We start from the raw sequence: 13057 nt of genomic DNA, 5'->3' as shown, positions 1-13057 counted from the left end.
CCAGGCAGGAGGCTTGGGCCTGCGGGCCTGCATAACAGGGGAGCAGCGGGCGGCGGCGTGAGCAGGGCGGGCGAGCCCAGCGCTCTATCCCCATGGCCCGGGGCGGGTCGCGGCGTCGGCGGCGCTGACAGGCCCGGGGCGGCGCGGGCGGGGGCCTGGGGCCGAGGGGAAGATGAGCGCTCTCCTACAGCAGAAGGAGCAGCAAGAGAGGCTGCGGGAGGCTGCGGCCTTGGGGGACATTCGGGAGGTGCAGAAACTGGTGGAGAGCGGGGTGGATGTGAACTCCCAAAATGAGGTCAACGGCTGGTAAGTGGGGAGCGGGGAAAGACCAGGGTCACAGCAGCCAGCCGGAGCGTGGGGCGGTCGCCCGTGACCTCCGCGACGCCAGCTAAGGCGTGGCCTGGCGCCTGGGGCCTCTAAGGTTGTGCGCTCTTGAGGCTAGTCCAGGCCCCCCCGCCCCCGACCTGGTGTAGTCAGGCGCACGACCTGCCTAAATCCTGGCCCACGTGGGCTTCCCCCGGCAGCGCCCACCTGACCCCTGGCGCCCCCCCCCCCCCCCCGCATCCCCTGGCTAATTTCGCCTGAACGGTGCTGGCTTTGGTTCTCCGGCTAATTTGGAGCTCACCCCAGTTCAAGTGTTGAATTATTTTGCCATAGGTGCTCCTGAAGAACAACATATCTGTAGAGCAAAAACCATAAGCAACTGAGCAAACGTGAATCTTATAAACTAGCACGATTTCTTTTCTCAAGATCAGGAAAAAAAATCACTTGCATCACTTCTGCTTTGTTTTCTCGCTGCAGCAGTGGTTGCTGCTGCCTACAGCAGCCTGTTGAGGGAAGACGCATTCTTTCGTTTATGCTATAGAGAGTTTTGCTTTGTTTTCCTGTTACAGTTTCAGATAGAGAATTTGATCCAAGGCTTTAGATGCCTACCTGCAATTGAGTCCACCCCAATTTTAACTAAGGAGTCTCATTTTTAGATGTGTTGGTGGTCAAAATTTTAGTGTCAAGTTACTGAATGTGGTATAATCCGCGCTCTTCACATTTACATTTATTTTGCTAGCTTAGACTTAAAGTGAATTTGCAAGTGGTTTTTTTTTTTTTTTAAGTGGAATCATACATTTGGAACCGAAAGGGACATTGCAGGTGGTGTCAGCTCCAGAGAATAACTTGCCCTAGGTCACACAGCTATCAATATGATGCCAGGACCAGAACCACAATTTTCTGACTCCTCACAATTCTATTTCTCTCCTTACTCTAAAAGAAAAAAGCCTGAGTAGCACTTGAGAAAGCCAGGAAACAGGAGATACTGCTGTTTTGTTTAAAAGTGTGTGCAAACAAGTTTGCAGTTCAGCGTGTTTCTATTTTTTGAGCATTGTTGGGTGGTTCTCGAGCTGTGAATCACTGTTCTGGCACTGGGAGGCAGTATTGAGCCTGGTCATTTCTTGCAGGTTCATCTCCATTCCTGCCTAGTGGAGCCTCCTGGAGTCACTTCATTTTCCAGTTATTTCAGAAGTGTTGTGACCTTTTAATGAGATGAAGCATAATATAAATAGCTAACATTTACTGAGCTTGTTTGGTAGCACAAACAAGGTTCTAAGCGCTTTACACATTTTATTCACAGCTACCCAGAGACATAGCTTTTATTCTCTCCATTTTAGAGATGAGAAAACTGAGACCTAGAAAGATGAAATAATTTCTGCAGAAAGATTAAGTAAGTTATTGTAAATTATAGAACTTACAATAACTAGCGGAGCTGGAAAGTGAACCCAACATCGGACCCCAACCCCTTTCCTAACTGTAATGTGGCCATATAATAGGTGCTGTTAAAAAAAGGAACTACCGGCCCAAGGCCCCAAGCACAACAAGCCAAGACTTTATTGCATTTGCAGCCTCTCCCAGAAATGTGGCCTTAAACCAATCAAAGCAGGAGTTTCCTGATTAACACTAGTGAGGTTATCTACCTAATAAGACTCCTGCTGCCCCCAAAGAAAAGTGCACTACCTGAAAAAAAAAATCCTTTCTTGCCTTATGCTAATAACTTCCTTGTCCTGGCCAGTTTCTGCCAACAAAAACCTTCCATTCTATACAACTTCCTGGAGCTCCCTTCTGTTCGCTAGATGAGATGGTGCCCAATTCATAAATTAATAAGCCAATTAGATCTTCAGGTTTACTCTGTTGACTTTGGTTTTTTAACAGTGCTCAGTTAACCTGAGGGGTTAGTAGGACAGATATCTAATAGGCACCATGAATTCAACATGTCAAAGGTTGAATTCCTGGTCTCCTCTCACCCCCTAACTGCCCCAAGCCCGCTCCTTGATGTCTTCCTCATTGCAGCATCCGAGGAGCCCCAGCCAGGACCCATGCTCTGGCCATCCTTGCAGCCCACCCCCAGCCATCCTGCTAATTCTGCCAGGTCCACCTTCAGCTACTATCACAATCTGCCCCCTGCTCAGTGGCTCCACTACTACACCTCTGGGGCAGAGCCACTATCAGTCTGTCACCTGGATCGTAGCGGTCACCTCCTGACTAGTCTCCTTGCTTCCATCCTTGTGCCTGATGGTCTTTTTTCAACACAGCAGCCAGAGGGATGCTAACTTATAACGTATTTTGGATCATTTCACTCTGCTCAGAACCTTTTCATGGCTCCCATCTCACACTGAATAAAAGCCACAGGATCCTACAGTCTCTACTCCTGTCCCCTGATCCTGTCCCCTGATCCTGTCTCCTTACCTCTGTGCCTCTCTACATTTACCCCTTTGCTTTCTTCATTCTGCTCCACTGGCCTCCTTGCTTTTCTTGAAACATAAGGCACAACCCTGATTCAATGCCTTTGTGGTTTCACTTCCTTCAATCTAAAATGCTTTTGCTCTCTCACCTCCTTCAAGTCTTAGCTTGGATGTCACCTGGCCAAGCCTCCCTTGGACCTCAATTTACAATTGCACCACTGTATCTCAAAGCTGGGGAGGGAGAGGCATCACAAGGAAATAAAATAAATTACACCATGTTCTTCTCCATTCTGGCATCCCCTAATTCCTTTTCTTGCTTTATTGTCCCTATAACACTTAACGACACTTCATAACCACCAAGCATACTGTTTCTTTTGCCTCTTGGTTTGCTGACTGCCTCATTTTCTTCATTTGTGAGATGGAGGGAACACTGATAATAGTACTTAACTCATGGGTTGTTTAGAGGATTAAATAAGTTAATACATGCATTGCTTTGAGACCAATGTCCAACATGGAAAGCATTATATCCATGCTTTATTTTATAAGCAGTGTGCTGGCTAACAGGGTAGGAAGATTACCCTTGAAAAACTTACTCTCTAGCGTAGAAAAGCAGGATGGTTATTGCTTTCGGTTCATAGCTGCTCAGTAACCACAATTTCAGCACTGCCAAGTGATGCCCAGGGCCTCTGGTGTGAAATACTTCCCAGCTTGTTACAATTATTTACTTTTCAAGCCTATGCTACAGACATCCACACACAAACACACTCTTGGTTGCAGTTTGCCTAGAATCAAGTATGCCTTGGCTCTTTCTACTCCTAGGGACATCTACCTTGCCCTTGGTTCATACATTCAGCAAGTGTTCATTAAGCACCTGTTTGTCCAAGCAGATACTTCCTTATCTTCATGGAGCCTATGCTGTAGAAGTCTAGATCCGGACTCTTCCTTTATTTTCCCCACATGGGCAGTCATTTTGTCATACAGTGCACCGTCGAGACACCTGAATAATAAAATTCTAATGAATAATTTGGTGGAATGTCACTCTGAAACATCAGCAGGACTGTTCCCAGCCAGCCAGACAAGCTAGCCTTCTATAAGCCATAAATGTTAGGGTACCCAGGGTAAAATCAGCTTTTTCCTAAAAACCAAATGACCTTTCTAGATATCACATTTCCCAGGTGAGTGGCCTAATCCTCACTATGGAACATATGTTCTAGTCTTTGCCATACCTGTATTTGTCTATAAGCTCTGAGGATATTTATCTCAGTTCAATTAGAGTCGGCAAATGGGGACATTTCAAAACAGAGTTGGGAAAAAGGTTTTTTCCTTCCCTAATATCATTCAGCTTTGACAACTGGGAATGAATTTAGTAGTTCTGAATCCTTTCATTTATTAAAACGGAGTTTTTGCTGGCATGCTAATTCTATTTCTAGCAAGTGTTAAAATGATTGCCCTTCAGTGCATGCATGGCCCGTATGCATACAACCTTAAATAATTAGTTTTACTGGACTGAGTCTAGTATGGTAGAAGAGTTCTTGACATTTTGGTCGTCGATGTACATTTTTAAAATGTGTTAGAAATTAAGGTCTGTGTGGTGCCCTACATCTAAGCAGATGAAGGTATGTTTGTAGCCTTCTGGAGAGAATGAGAAGCCAGCTTCTTAAAAAATGAAAATTTGGAAACCCTTGTTTTGTGAGTGCGAAGGAACGAAAAAGAGGAAAAGGGAGTAAGCTACTGAGATTTAAACAGTAATGTCTTTTGTAGTGATAATCATTTTAGTGTCAGAGCAAACTTATTGGATAAGAGACAGTTATTTGCCTGATAATATTGAATCTTCAAGAAACTGGCGCATATGAAGCAAGCGTCAATAGTCTCTAAAAAAGGAATGTGGCACTATAAAGAAGTATTTTAAAGAGGTTGGGACAACCTAATGCGCAATGCTGATAGGGGAACACTCAGCAATACCACTGGAGTTATCCAGCCAGCCAGCCTGTCAGCCTCCTGGAGGCCACTGAAATTCCAGCTCCGAGGATAAATTAGTTCCTCCCAAGGGCCAGAAATGAAATTCAAAAATAAATTTTAAGCACACTAAATATCTTGATCATCTGCTTTCTGAAAAGAAAAAAAGTGGAGATTACCAGCCTGGTTTCCCGATTCTAGCTGAACTCTCACGTATATTTATTTACTATCGTGTAGAATTTTAAATTCCAAGTCATTGCTCTTCTTTAGACATCACTCTTTCCCTCCCCCTTTTCTCTGGGACAGGACCTGTTTACACTGGGCATGTAAACGTAATCATGGCCAGGTGGTCTCTTACCTGTTAAAATCTGGAGCGGACAAAGAGATTCTCACCACAAAAGGAGAAATGCCGGCCCAGCTAACATCGAGAAGAGACATCAGAAAGATAATGGGAGGTGAGTCAGTGTTTGGGGGCAGCTTTGGATTTTGTCAAACTGATTTAAGACTTGAGGTATTGGCTGAGTTCTTGGTGCCATTCAAACAAGCAGTCTGTTCGTAAAAGCAAAGATGGTATTACTGTGCCGAGATGGTACTTCTGTGTTGTTGCTGGAAAGGTAGGCATTGTAAGGTTTCATTTTTTCAATCTGTAAAATTTAAGATGATAGAAATGATAATCATAAACCTGATAAAATATTCTTTTTCTTCTGGCTTGAAGAGGCACGAAACACTGACCAAAGTACTTACCATATACCAAAGGACACTAGCTTTCACAAGACACCCTTTTCTCGGTAATTTTTAAAGGGCTATGTAATGGTTCTGTGTTTTCTTCTTTTGAAGTGGAAGATGATGATGATGGCGACAACCTCCCCCAGATGAAGAAGGAGTCAGAACTGCCCTTCGTTCCCAACTATTTGGCTAACCCAGCCTTCCCTTTTATCTACACCCCTTTGGCAGAAGATTCGGCCCAGCTGCAGAATGGGGGCCCCTCCATGCCTCCTGCCTCACCCCCTGCAGATGGCTCTCCTCCGTTGCTCCCCCCTGAAGAGCCGCCCCTGCTAGGGGCTTTTCCACGGGACCACCCCTCTTTGGCACTGGTTCAGAATGGGGATGTGTCTGCCCCCTCCGCCATCCTCAGAACACCAGAAAGCACAAAACCAGGTCCTGTTTGTCAGCCACCAGTGAGTCAGAGTCGATCTCTGTTCTCTTCTGTCCCATCCAAGCCACCGGTGTCCATGGAGCCTCAAAATGGGACATATACAGGACCAGCGCCAGCATTCCAGCCATTTTTCTTCACCGGAGCATTTCCATTTAATATGCAAGGTAACCCCGCGCCAGCAAACAGCCTCTGCACATGCGCAGACAATATCCAGAGCTCTAGTGCGTTACTTCCTGGTTTGGGGGAGGTATGGGGTTTACTTACTCATTTTGAGTAATTACAGATTTATTAAAAAGTTGCAAGACTAGTATAAGGAGCTCTCTTTACTCAGATTCACAGATTATTTATTAAAACCTTTTGCCCTTTTACCCTGAACAGTGTGTGTATTTCCTAAGAGTAAGGAGAGTCTCTAACATAATTACATACGGTGCAATGATCAGGTTTAGGCAAGGTGACCTTGATATATAATGCTGCTCTCTAATCCATAGGCCTTGTTTAAATTTTGTCAGGTGTCCCAACAATGCCTTGGATCTATTTTCACTGACCCCACTGCTGCCCCTTGGCCAGGGTCACTGACAACTTTTAGTTATCACGTTGTTTTAGTCCCCTTGGATCTGGAAAATTTTCTCATTTTTTTAAGAGTGTAGGTCAATTATTTTGTAGAATAGATTTCCTGCCATTCTTTATTAGTTGGTATTCTACTGTAAAGAAGGGCTCTCCCCTCTCCATTTATATCAGCGTAGACTCATAGATTCCTATTTATTGGATTAGAATTCATTGCTGTTACTTTGATGTCCTGGTTATGCCACACTTGCCCAGAGGGAGCTTCTTCAAGCCAGTTTCTGTGTCCCTTGGACATGTCCCATTATTCTTGGCATACTACCTTACTTCTTGTGTTTAAATTGATTTTTAGAGAGAGAGAAACAAACACTGGTTTGTTGTTCCACTTATTTGTGCATTCATTGGTTGATTTTTGCATGTGTCCTGCCTGGGATTAAACTCTCAACCTTGGCATATCAGGTGGATGCTCTAACCGACTGAGCCACTTGGGCCAGGGCAAGCACTACCTTACTTCCTTGTACAGCAAGATGTTTACTCCCCAAACCAAAACTCCTTCCTTATTAAGGTGTCCCGTATTCAAATTATAATTAGACTTTTAATTTTTATTAATGGCTTTTTTGCCCTTTATTGTATTTAATGCAAATAATTTCATATTTCATAAATATCTTTAGATCCACAATTGCCAAATCTTTTCAGAGTAATTCATATACCATATCTTTTATCTCTCTTCTCCTTCTCCTGCTTACATGTAGTTCAACTCCCAAACCCATCCTTAAGCCTTTACCTTCATAATTTTAGCAGCAGAAATAAATTATCCTCTATATAGTTGGGATTGCTGTCCCTCCCCCAACCCACCGCCACCCCCTTTTTACTTTGTGAACCACACACAGTCTTAGGTGTAGAGAAGACAATGCAGGAAACTGTGCCAGCAAAGCCAGAATTGGGCATGAGGGAATCTTACTGATGGCGCTTAGTTTTTCTCACCAGGTGGCACAGACATGACTAAGTATAACCATCTTCTGGGAAACATCTTAAGTTACATAAACTGATTATGCCAGTACCATTCATTAACATGTCTCCCTCTTTTTTTTCTAGAGCTGGTACTCAAGGTACGGATTCAAAACCCATCTCTTCGAGAAAATGATTTCATTGAAATCGAGCTGGACCGACAGGAGCTCACCTACCAAGAATTGCTCAGAGTGAGTTGCTGTGAGCTGGGTGTTAACCCAGATCAGGTGGAGAAGATCAGAAAGTTGCCCAATACTCTGGTAAGAAAGGTAAGGAAAGATCAGTTAAGCATGCGTGGTTGGTTGCTTTTTGCATTTGGAGAATACTCAGTTTCCTTCTTGGTTATGTGAGTCATAGTTGAAGAAATGAATAGATAGTAGAAAAGGAGGAAAGGGTGGTTTCCCAAATGTAATCATTGAGCTTTCTTTCCCTCTACTGGGTCTGTAGACATTGCATTTTTGAAAGTTGAAGGATACCAGAGGGAATTTTCTGAATAGGCTTCTCAGAGCAGCCGAGTAAAACTGATCCTGCATTGCCTCTCCCTTCAAGGTCTGCTGATTGTATAGCAGCTGCTGGTAAGGGCTTGCATGTCCCAACCCAGCTCGCGCCCCTGGGGACTTTTCTGTACTATCACTGACAGCCTGCCACAGGGATTTTTTTTTTTGCTTAGGTTTTAAAATGAGCCAAGTCACTGGTATCAACTCAACACAGCACACCAAATATATAGAGACAAGTGGCTTCTCTTAATCTGATTAGCCTATTTCTGTTTCAGGACAAAGATGTTGCTCGACTCCAAGATTTCCAAGAGCTGGAACTGGTCCTAACGATAAGTGAAAATACTTTTCTGTTCAGAAGTGCTGCATCCACACTGCCTGAAAGGCCTTGCTACAACAGGAGAGCTTCCAAACTGACTTACTGATGCAGCAGGCACTCTCACCACAGAGAATTGTGACAGTGCTCGACCCCTCTGGGCCAAGGACAAGCCATCGATCTACATGCCTTGGGTGCCCCGTAGGCCCCCGGTGCCACTGAGTAGTACATACTGACATTGTTCTGCCAAGGTAGGAAGCCCCTGACCCCCAAGCAGTGGTGCCATTCTCCCACGCCTCTTGGTGCACAATAAACCTGTTGCTCAAAGCTGTGACAGCAAAGTGGTCTGGAGAGGCAGAAGCTGCCGGTTCTGTACCCAGTGTTTTACGCGTAGCATGTTAAGAGAGTTGTCTAAGCAGAAGCTGAGATGGAGCGAAGCCGGTTTCTGGTCACTCCTGTTGACAGTGCGCCTGAAGGGCCGGGGTGCGCTTCTTTTGTGTTGCATGCTCACGACTCTCCTGAACTGCGAACTGATTCTAGAGGAAAACTGGGGAAACACAGGTACTGGACAAATGGGTTTCAGTGCGACTTGTGGCTGCGAGGTTTCATATAACATATTTATAAATGTTACTCAGGTTCAAAGTATTTAAGAATACAATTACCTAATTGTAAATAGGCTGTTAACCAAAAGAGCTTCCCCTCCAGCACTTTTTCCTTTGTAAACACTCATGACTGCTTCTCCCTTGTCTCCCTCCAGCCAGCCATCGCGACAGTCATCTCTGCATTAACTCCCCTTTGTGGCCACTAGAGGGCTCTCCGATGCCTTCCAAAAGAGCAACCACTTTTTTTTTTTTTTCCACTGAAGTTATTCCTGCCATCCCCGGGTTTACTTGTATGAGAAGAGCACAAACATTGCCTGTCCATGTTCTGCACTTTCGTTTTCCATTAGAAATGAAGAGCAGTTTTTGAGACTGAACCTGTTGCTGTTTTAGAGGTTATTGTGGGAAACTGAACTAAAGGAGTTAACATACTTATTTTTATATCAAAGATAAAGGTTATTTTGAAATTACTAGGATTTTTACAGCTCTGAAATCTTTGCTTTTGTAAATAAATTGTTTGATCTTAGGATCCCCCACGATCCCCACCAATCCACTACCATCCCTGCCAAAGTCAATTGGGAGTCTGCCAGGTTCACCCTGGAAAAACCAAATACACACCTGATTAAACTCTCAAACGTGGCGTAAGAATTTTTTAAAAGAATGCTTTCAAGGATTCTTCTCCTTTCCTTCAGTGTCATTAATGTGAAAAGAAAAGCCACTGTCTCGTTGAAATAAACAGTTTAACTTTAGAAATAAGGACGAGCACACAGACAGGCTGGAGAGCAGGCCTTTGAAGCTGTTGCAGGGCACCCCTGCTGTCTTAAGAAGGTTTTTCCCATAGTGCCTATAGTGTCCAAAGAAACTCAGCCTCCGGTGTTAAGTTTATTGGAACGTGGCTTGAGAGAGAATGTGCAGAAGATGTCAGGGGAAGAGAATGTGGCGCTAAGATGACGGCCTCCTGCTGCCGCCCAGATGCCGAGCTGAGGTCGCGGTGTTTTCAAGGCCAGCTTCGTGGAGTCACTCTGTTCAGTGACTTCAGCTGGGTCCCAGCAATTACTGGTGGCGACTTACCCTTGTACAGTGTCTACGTGCGGAGTGAAGGTTACTCACTACTCCCTTTCTCTGAAGTACTTTGAAGAAACCTCCCCTGTGTTCCAACCAATCAGAAGCTAGCTTATCTAGACATACTAACCTTTTTTTCCCCTTACCTTTGGAAAAAAAAAGTTAGTTTAATGATAAAATTAAGATTTGTTCTATCTTGAAGGAGATCAGTTTAGTATTAATTCATGTCTAAATCACTGGGGTTAAAACCCTTCAGCCATCCAGATCGGTTAGAGGTCAGAAGCAGCGGGGGCCCTCAGCTGGGGGCGGCCTACAGAGGACTCACCCAGGGCATTTCCAGGGTGTAAGAAACCCTGGGAGCCGGGAGCGTGGCGTCTCGGGTGAGACATGGACCCCACACCGGTCTCTCTTCTGTATCAAGTCCTCCGTAGTCCCGCAGCTCCTGCAGGTGGCAGCAGGGTGAGACCACGCAGTTGCCTATGGGTGAGTTTAAAGTCTAAATCTATGCATTCAGAGAAATATTTTTATATGCTTTGTGTAATTTATAACAAAGATTTTTTTTTAGCTTTGTTAACTGTGAATTCACCCCTCCTCCTCCACTGCATATTTAAAGCATGTGTTCACACTGTGTGTAAACATTCACTGAAGATAACTTCTTTGTGCATTGTTGACTGTTCCAATATAACAAGTATTATTAAAATTAAATATTAACTGACCAAGCCCATAGTTTTTCATTGTGACCGGCCTCCCAAAGAGCACTGCGTTCCCATCGCAGGGGGCACAAGTTGTCACACAGTCCAGGGGCAAGCCGCTCTGGAGGAAGAATGGAAGAGACCACCCCACCTCCATCCTGCTGCGGCTGTGGTGCTCAGGCCCCGTCAGTGGCGCCAGCCAGATACCTGTGCAGTGCCTTTCCTCCCGGTTCACAGCCGTCAGCTTCATCTCCCCGGAGTCGCTGGGCCAGCTAGATGGAGGTCATCCTCTATCAACCACAGTGTTTTATTATCCTATTTACTCCACACAACTGAGCCTCTCCTTTGGGCTGTCAGCACCTGTCAGGTCCTCGGTGAGCTCAGAAGCAAACTCCCAAGACCAGAGAGGAAGTAACAGCTTTCCACCCTCGGGTCCTCAGCTGAGAATGGCGCTGAATGAATCTGCGTTTCTGTTGGGTTAGGGCAGCTAGAGCCTCACAAAGCAGGTGTCATGCCAAATTGGTCTAATAAATCAGGGAGCATATAGCAGCGACCTTTTCTTAGTACCAAGCAGAGGAAGAATAATTTGGGCATCTGTGCTTTCATACTTGTTTTATCACAGGGATGGAGGTCTTCTTCCATACACTCATAAAACATCCTGAGCCAAAAGAGCCTGCCCCCCCCAAAAAAAAAGTGATTAACCTTTAACAAATGGTCCTGCAGCACAGGCTGACCCGCCGCACACGGCAAACCAGATCAGAGGAGCCATCTCCACCTACACGGCAAACCATTTAGAGTGGGGGAAGGAAAAACCGTCCCCTGTGGCTCGTCGTCACATCACATCAAGAATAAAGACTGAAGAAATGAGAGAGGAGACCAGAAAACTTAGGAAGGTAACAAAGAGAAGAGATCCAATCCAAAGATAAGGTCTCAGGCAGACTGGCTGGTAGAAAATAAACAGCGGCTTGCTGGAGAATACAAATTTAATTCACCCCCATCTCCTTTACCAGCCTGGGGTCGTCAGGGCAGGGCGGCCTCTGGGCCGCTCTGTGCTCCCCCCACGCTCAGCTTCACCGGACTGAGGGAGATGAATGACTCGGAGGCCTCTCTGGTTATGGGGACCTGTCTGGAACAGACGGCTGAAGGAGCAAGGAAATAAAGCACCACACGCTTTTCAGCCCCTGGGGAAGTAGGCTTAGAGGTCTGAGGGATGACATAAGCGTGGAGGTGTTCATGGCAGTGTTCCCAAGAGGCCTCGGGTCAGGTTTCAGGGGCTTTATTTCTCACCTTTTTATAGTATCTGCACAGCAGAGCAGGAACTGCTGGCAACAACCCACTGAATTTTGGCTGTGAAGACAGTGTTTCCAGCCCAAAGCTCTTGGGTCTGAAGTCTTCAGAAATTCCAGCCATGTGGATGTGTATGAAAGTCCATTTCCGCCTCTCTCCCCTCCTCCCCACCTGTCCCAGAGGTCCTGGTCCTGGCCCCTGTGGCCAGGCAGACAGAGCCTACATCGAAGTATATATCGCAAGCCACCTTCATTACACCAGTGCTCCATTTTTAGTGGATTCAGGGCAGCACTCCAGAGTACTGGACTCGGTTCCTAGGGACAGTCTGACCTGGCAGTCTTCTGTTCCAGGAGGAAAAAGCTTCATTTAAAAACAAAAACAAAACAAAAAACCCTGCAGATTAGAAAATACAATGAATCACACAGGGATACGGAGGTCATTCCATGAAATGTCTGCAAGCACCACAGTGGGAAAACAACACGAGACGCGGAATCAGGAGACCCAGGACTAGTCTGGGCTCTGCCTCAAACCATCTGTGACCTTGGGCATGTCAGGCACCTCCTGGGCCTCACTTCCTCGTCTGAGGCATTTAATGTGGTTATCCTGAGAAGTGCTTCAAAGAGCAAAAATCTAGCAAATGCTCCTGGCAATTGCTATCAAGTCCACCCTGCAGACATAGTTGGTGTCCTTTCCCTTTCTGAAGAAAAACAGGAAATTCCAGCCAGTAGGAAATCCCAGGAATATGTTTCAGGCAAGCCCAGCGTCTCTTGCCATCCCGTAGAAGATGCCTCTGGCTGCAATAAGGCTGGCTGGAGAATCAAATTCAGCTACTGTCCCTTTGTCCAGGACCAGGACCCTAGCCAAAGAAAAGGAGCAGTCAGGTCTCTGTCAGCCCAGCCCTGGCCTCACAGCCCAACCCTGCCCTTCTGGGTACCTCTCAGGCCCCGCAGTGACATGCCAACCGTCCCACTTCAGCCAACCCACCCACCACGGCCACTACGCCACATGTGCACACTTGCAAGGCTGGTTATTTTAGCTGCTCCATTTGCTCTCCTGGCAGATAAGGCAGTTTCTGGGATCAAACACAAGGTTCCTATTCATCTCTGCAAGTCAGGAATCTGAAAACCTTCCCTAATGAGCCTTTCCCCTAGCTGGGGTCACAGGACTGTGCGTGGGGAGCCACGGCCTGTGTGCTGG

The 13057-nt window shown here is 45.9% G+C and overlaps 2 protein-coding genes across 6 annotated transcripts in view; one reads left to right on the top strand and one right to left on the bottom strand.

Annotated features, from left to right (window-relative positions):
* ANKRD40 (ankyrin repeat domain 40) lies at positions 1 to 8547 on the top strand. Its single transcript, XM_037129601.2, has 5 exons — positions 1 to 306; positions 4992 to 5140; positions 5523 to 6005; positions 7498 to 7679; positions 8183 to 8547. Exons 1-5 carry the CDS (start codon positions 173 to 175, stop codon positions 8327 to 8329), a joined length of 1095 nt encoding a protein of 364 aa, XP_036985496.2. The 5' UTR covers positions 1 to 172; the 3' UTR covers positions 8330 to 8547.
* A 2046-nt stretch (positions 8548 to 10593) lies between these two features.
* ABCC3 (ATP binding cassette subfamily C member 3) overlaps positions 10594 to 13057 on the bottom strand; it is a 45750-nt gene continuing 43286 nt past the window's right edge. For all 5 annotated transcript variants that reach the window (XM_037129596.2, XM_053655840.1, XM_053655845.1 and 2 more), the window contains one exon: positions 10594 to 12716. In XM_037129596.2, coding sequence (XP_036985491.2) covers positions 12608 to 12716 — 109 coding nt within the window. In that variant the 3' untranslated portion in view covers positions 10594 to 12607. The remainder of the gene's footprint in view (positions 12717 to 13057) is intronic.

The sequence above is a fragment of the Artibeus jamaicensis genome, unplaced genomic scaffold (genome assembly GCF_021234435.1).
Source record: "Artibeus jamaicensis isolate MK-2021 breed Jamaican fruit bat unplaced genomic scaffold, CSHL_Jam_final contig_1998, whole genome shotgun sequence".
Classification (NCBI taxonomy): Eukaryota; Metazoa; Chordata; class Mammalia; order Chiroptera; family Phyllostomidae; genus Artibeus; species Artibeus jamaicensis.
Note: the sequence above shows the minus strand (reverse complement) of the source record. Positions and strands in the feature narration are given on the sequence as shown.

What these genes read in the sequence shown, in the direction of transcription:
- ANKRD40 (XM_037129601.2), top strand. Translation starts at nt 173, where the DNA reads ATGAGCGCTCTCCTACAGCAGAAGGAGCAGCAAGAGAGGCTGCGGGAG. An exon ending in CAAAATGAGGTCAACGGCTG is followed by an intron (nt 307 to 4,991) that starts GTAAGTGGGGAG and finishes TCTCTGGGACAG; the next exon opens with GACCTGTTTACACTGGGCAT. An exon ending in CATCAGAAAGATAATGGGAG is followed by an intron (nt 5,141 to 5,522) that starts GTGAGTCAGTGT and finishes CTTCTTTTGAAG; the next exon opens with TGGAAGATGATGATGATGGC.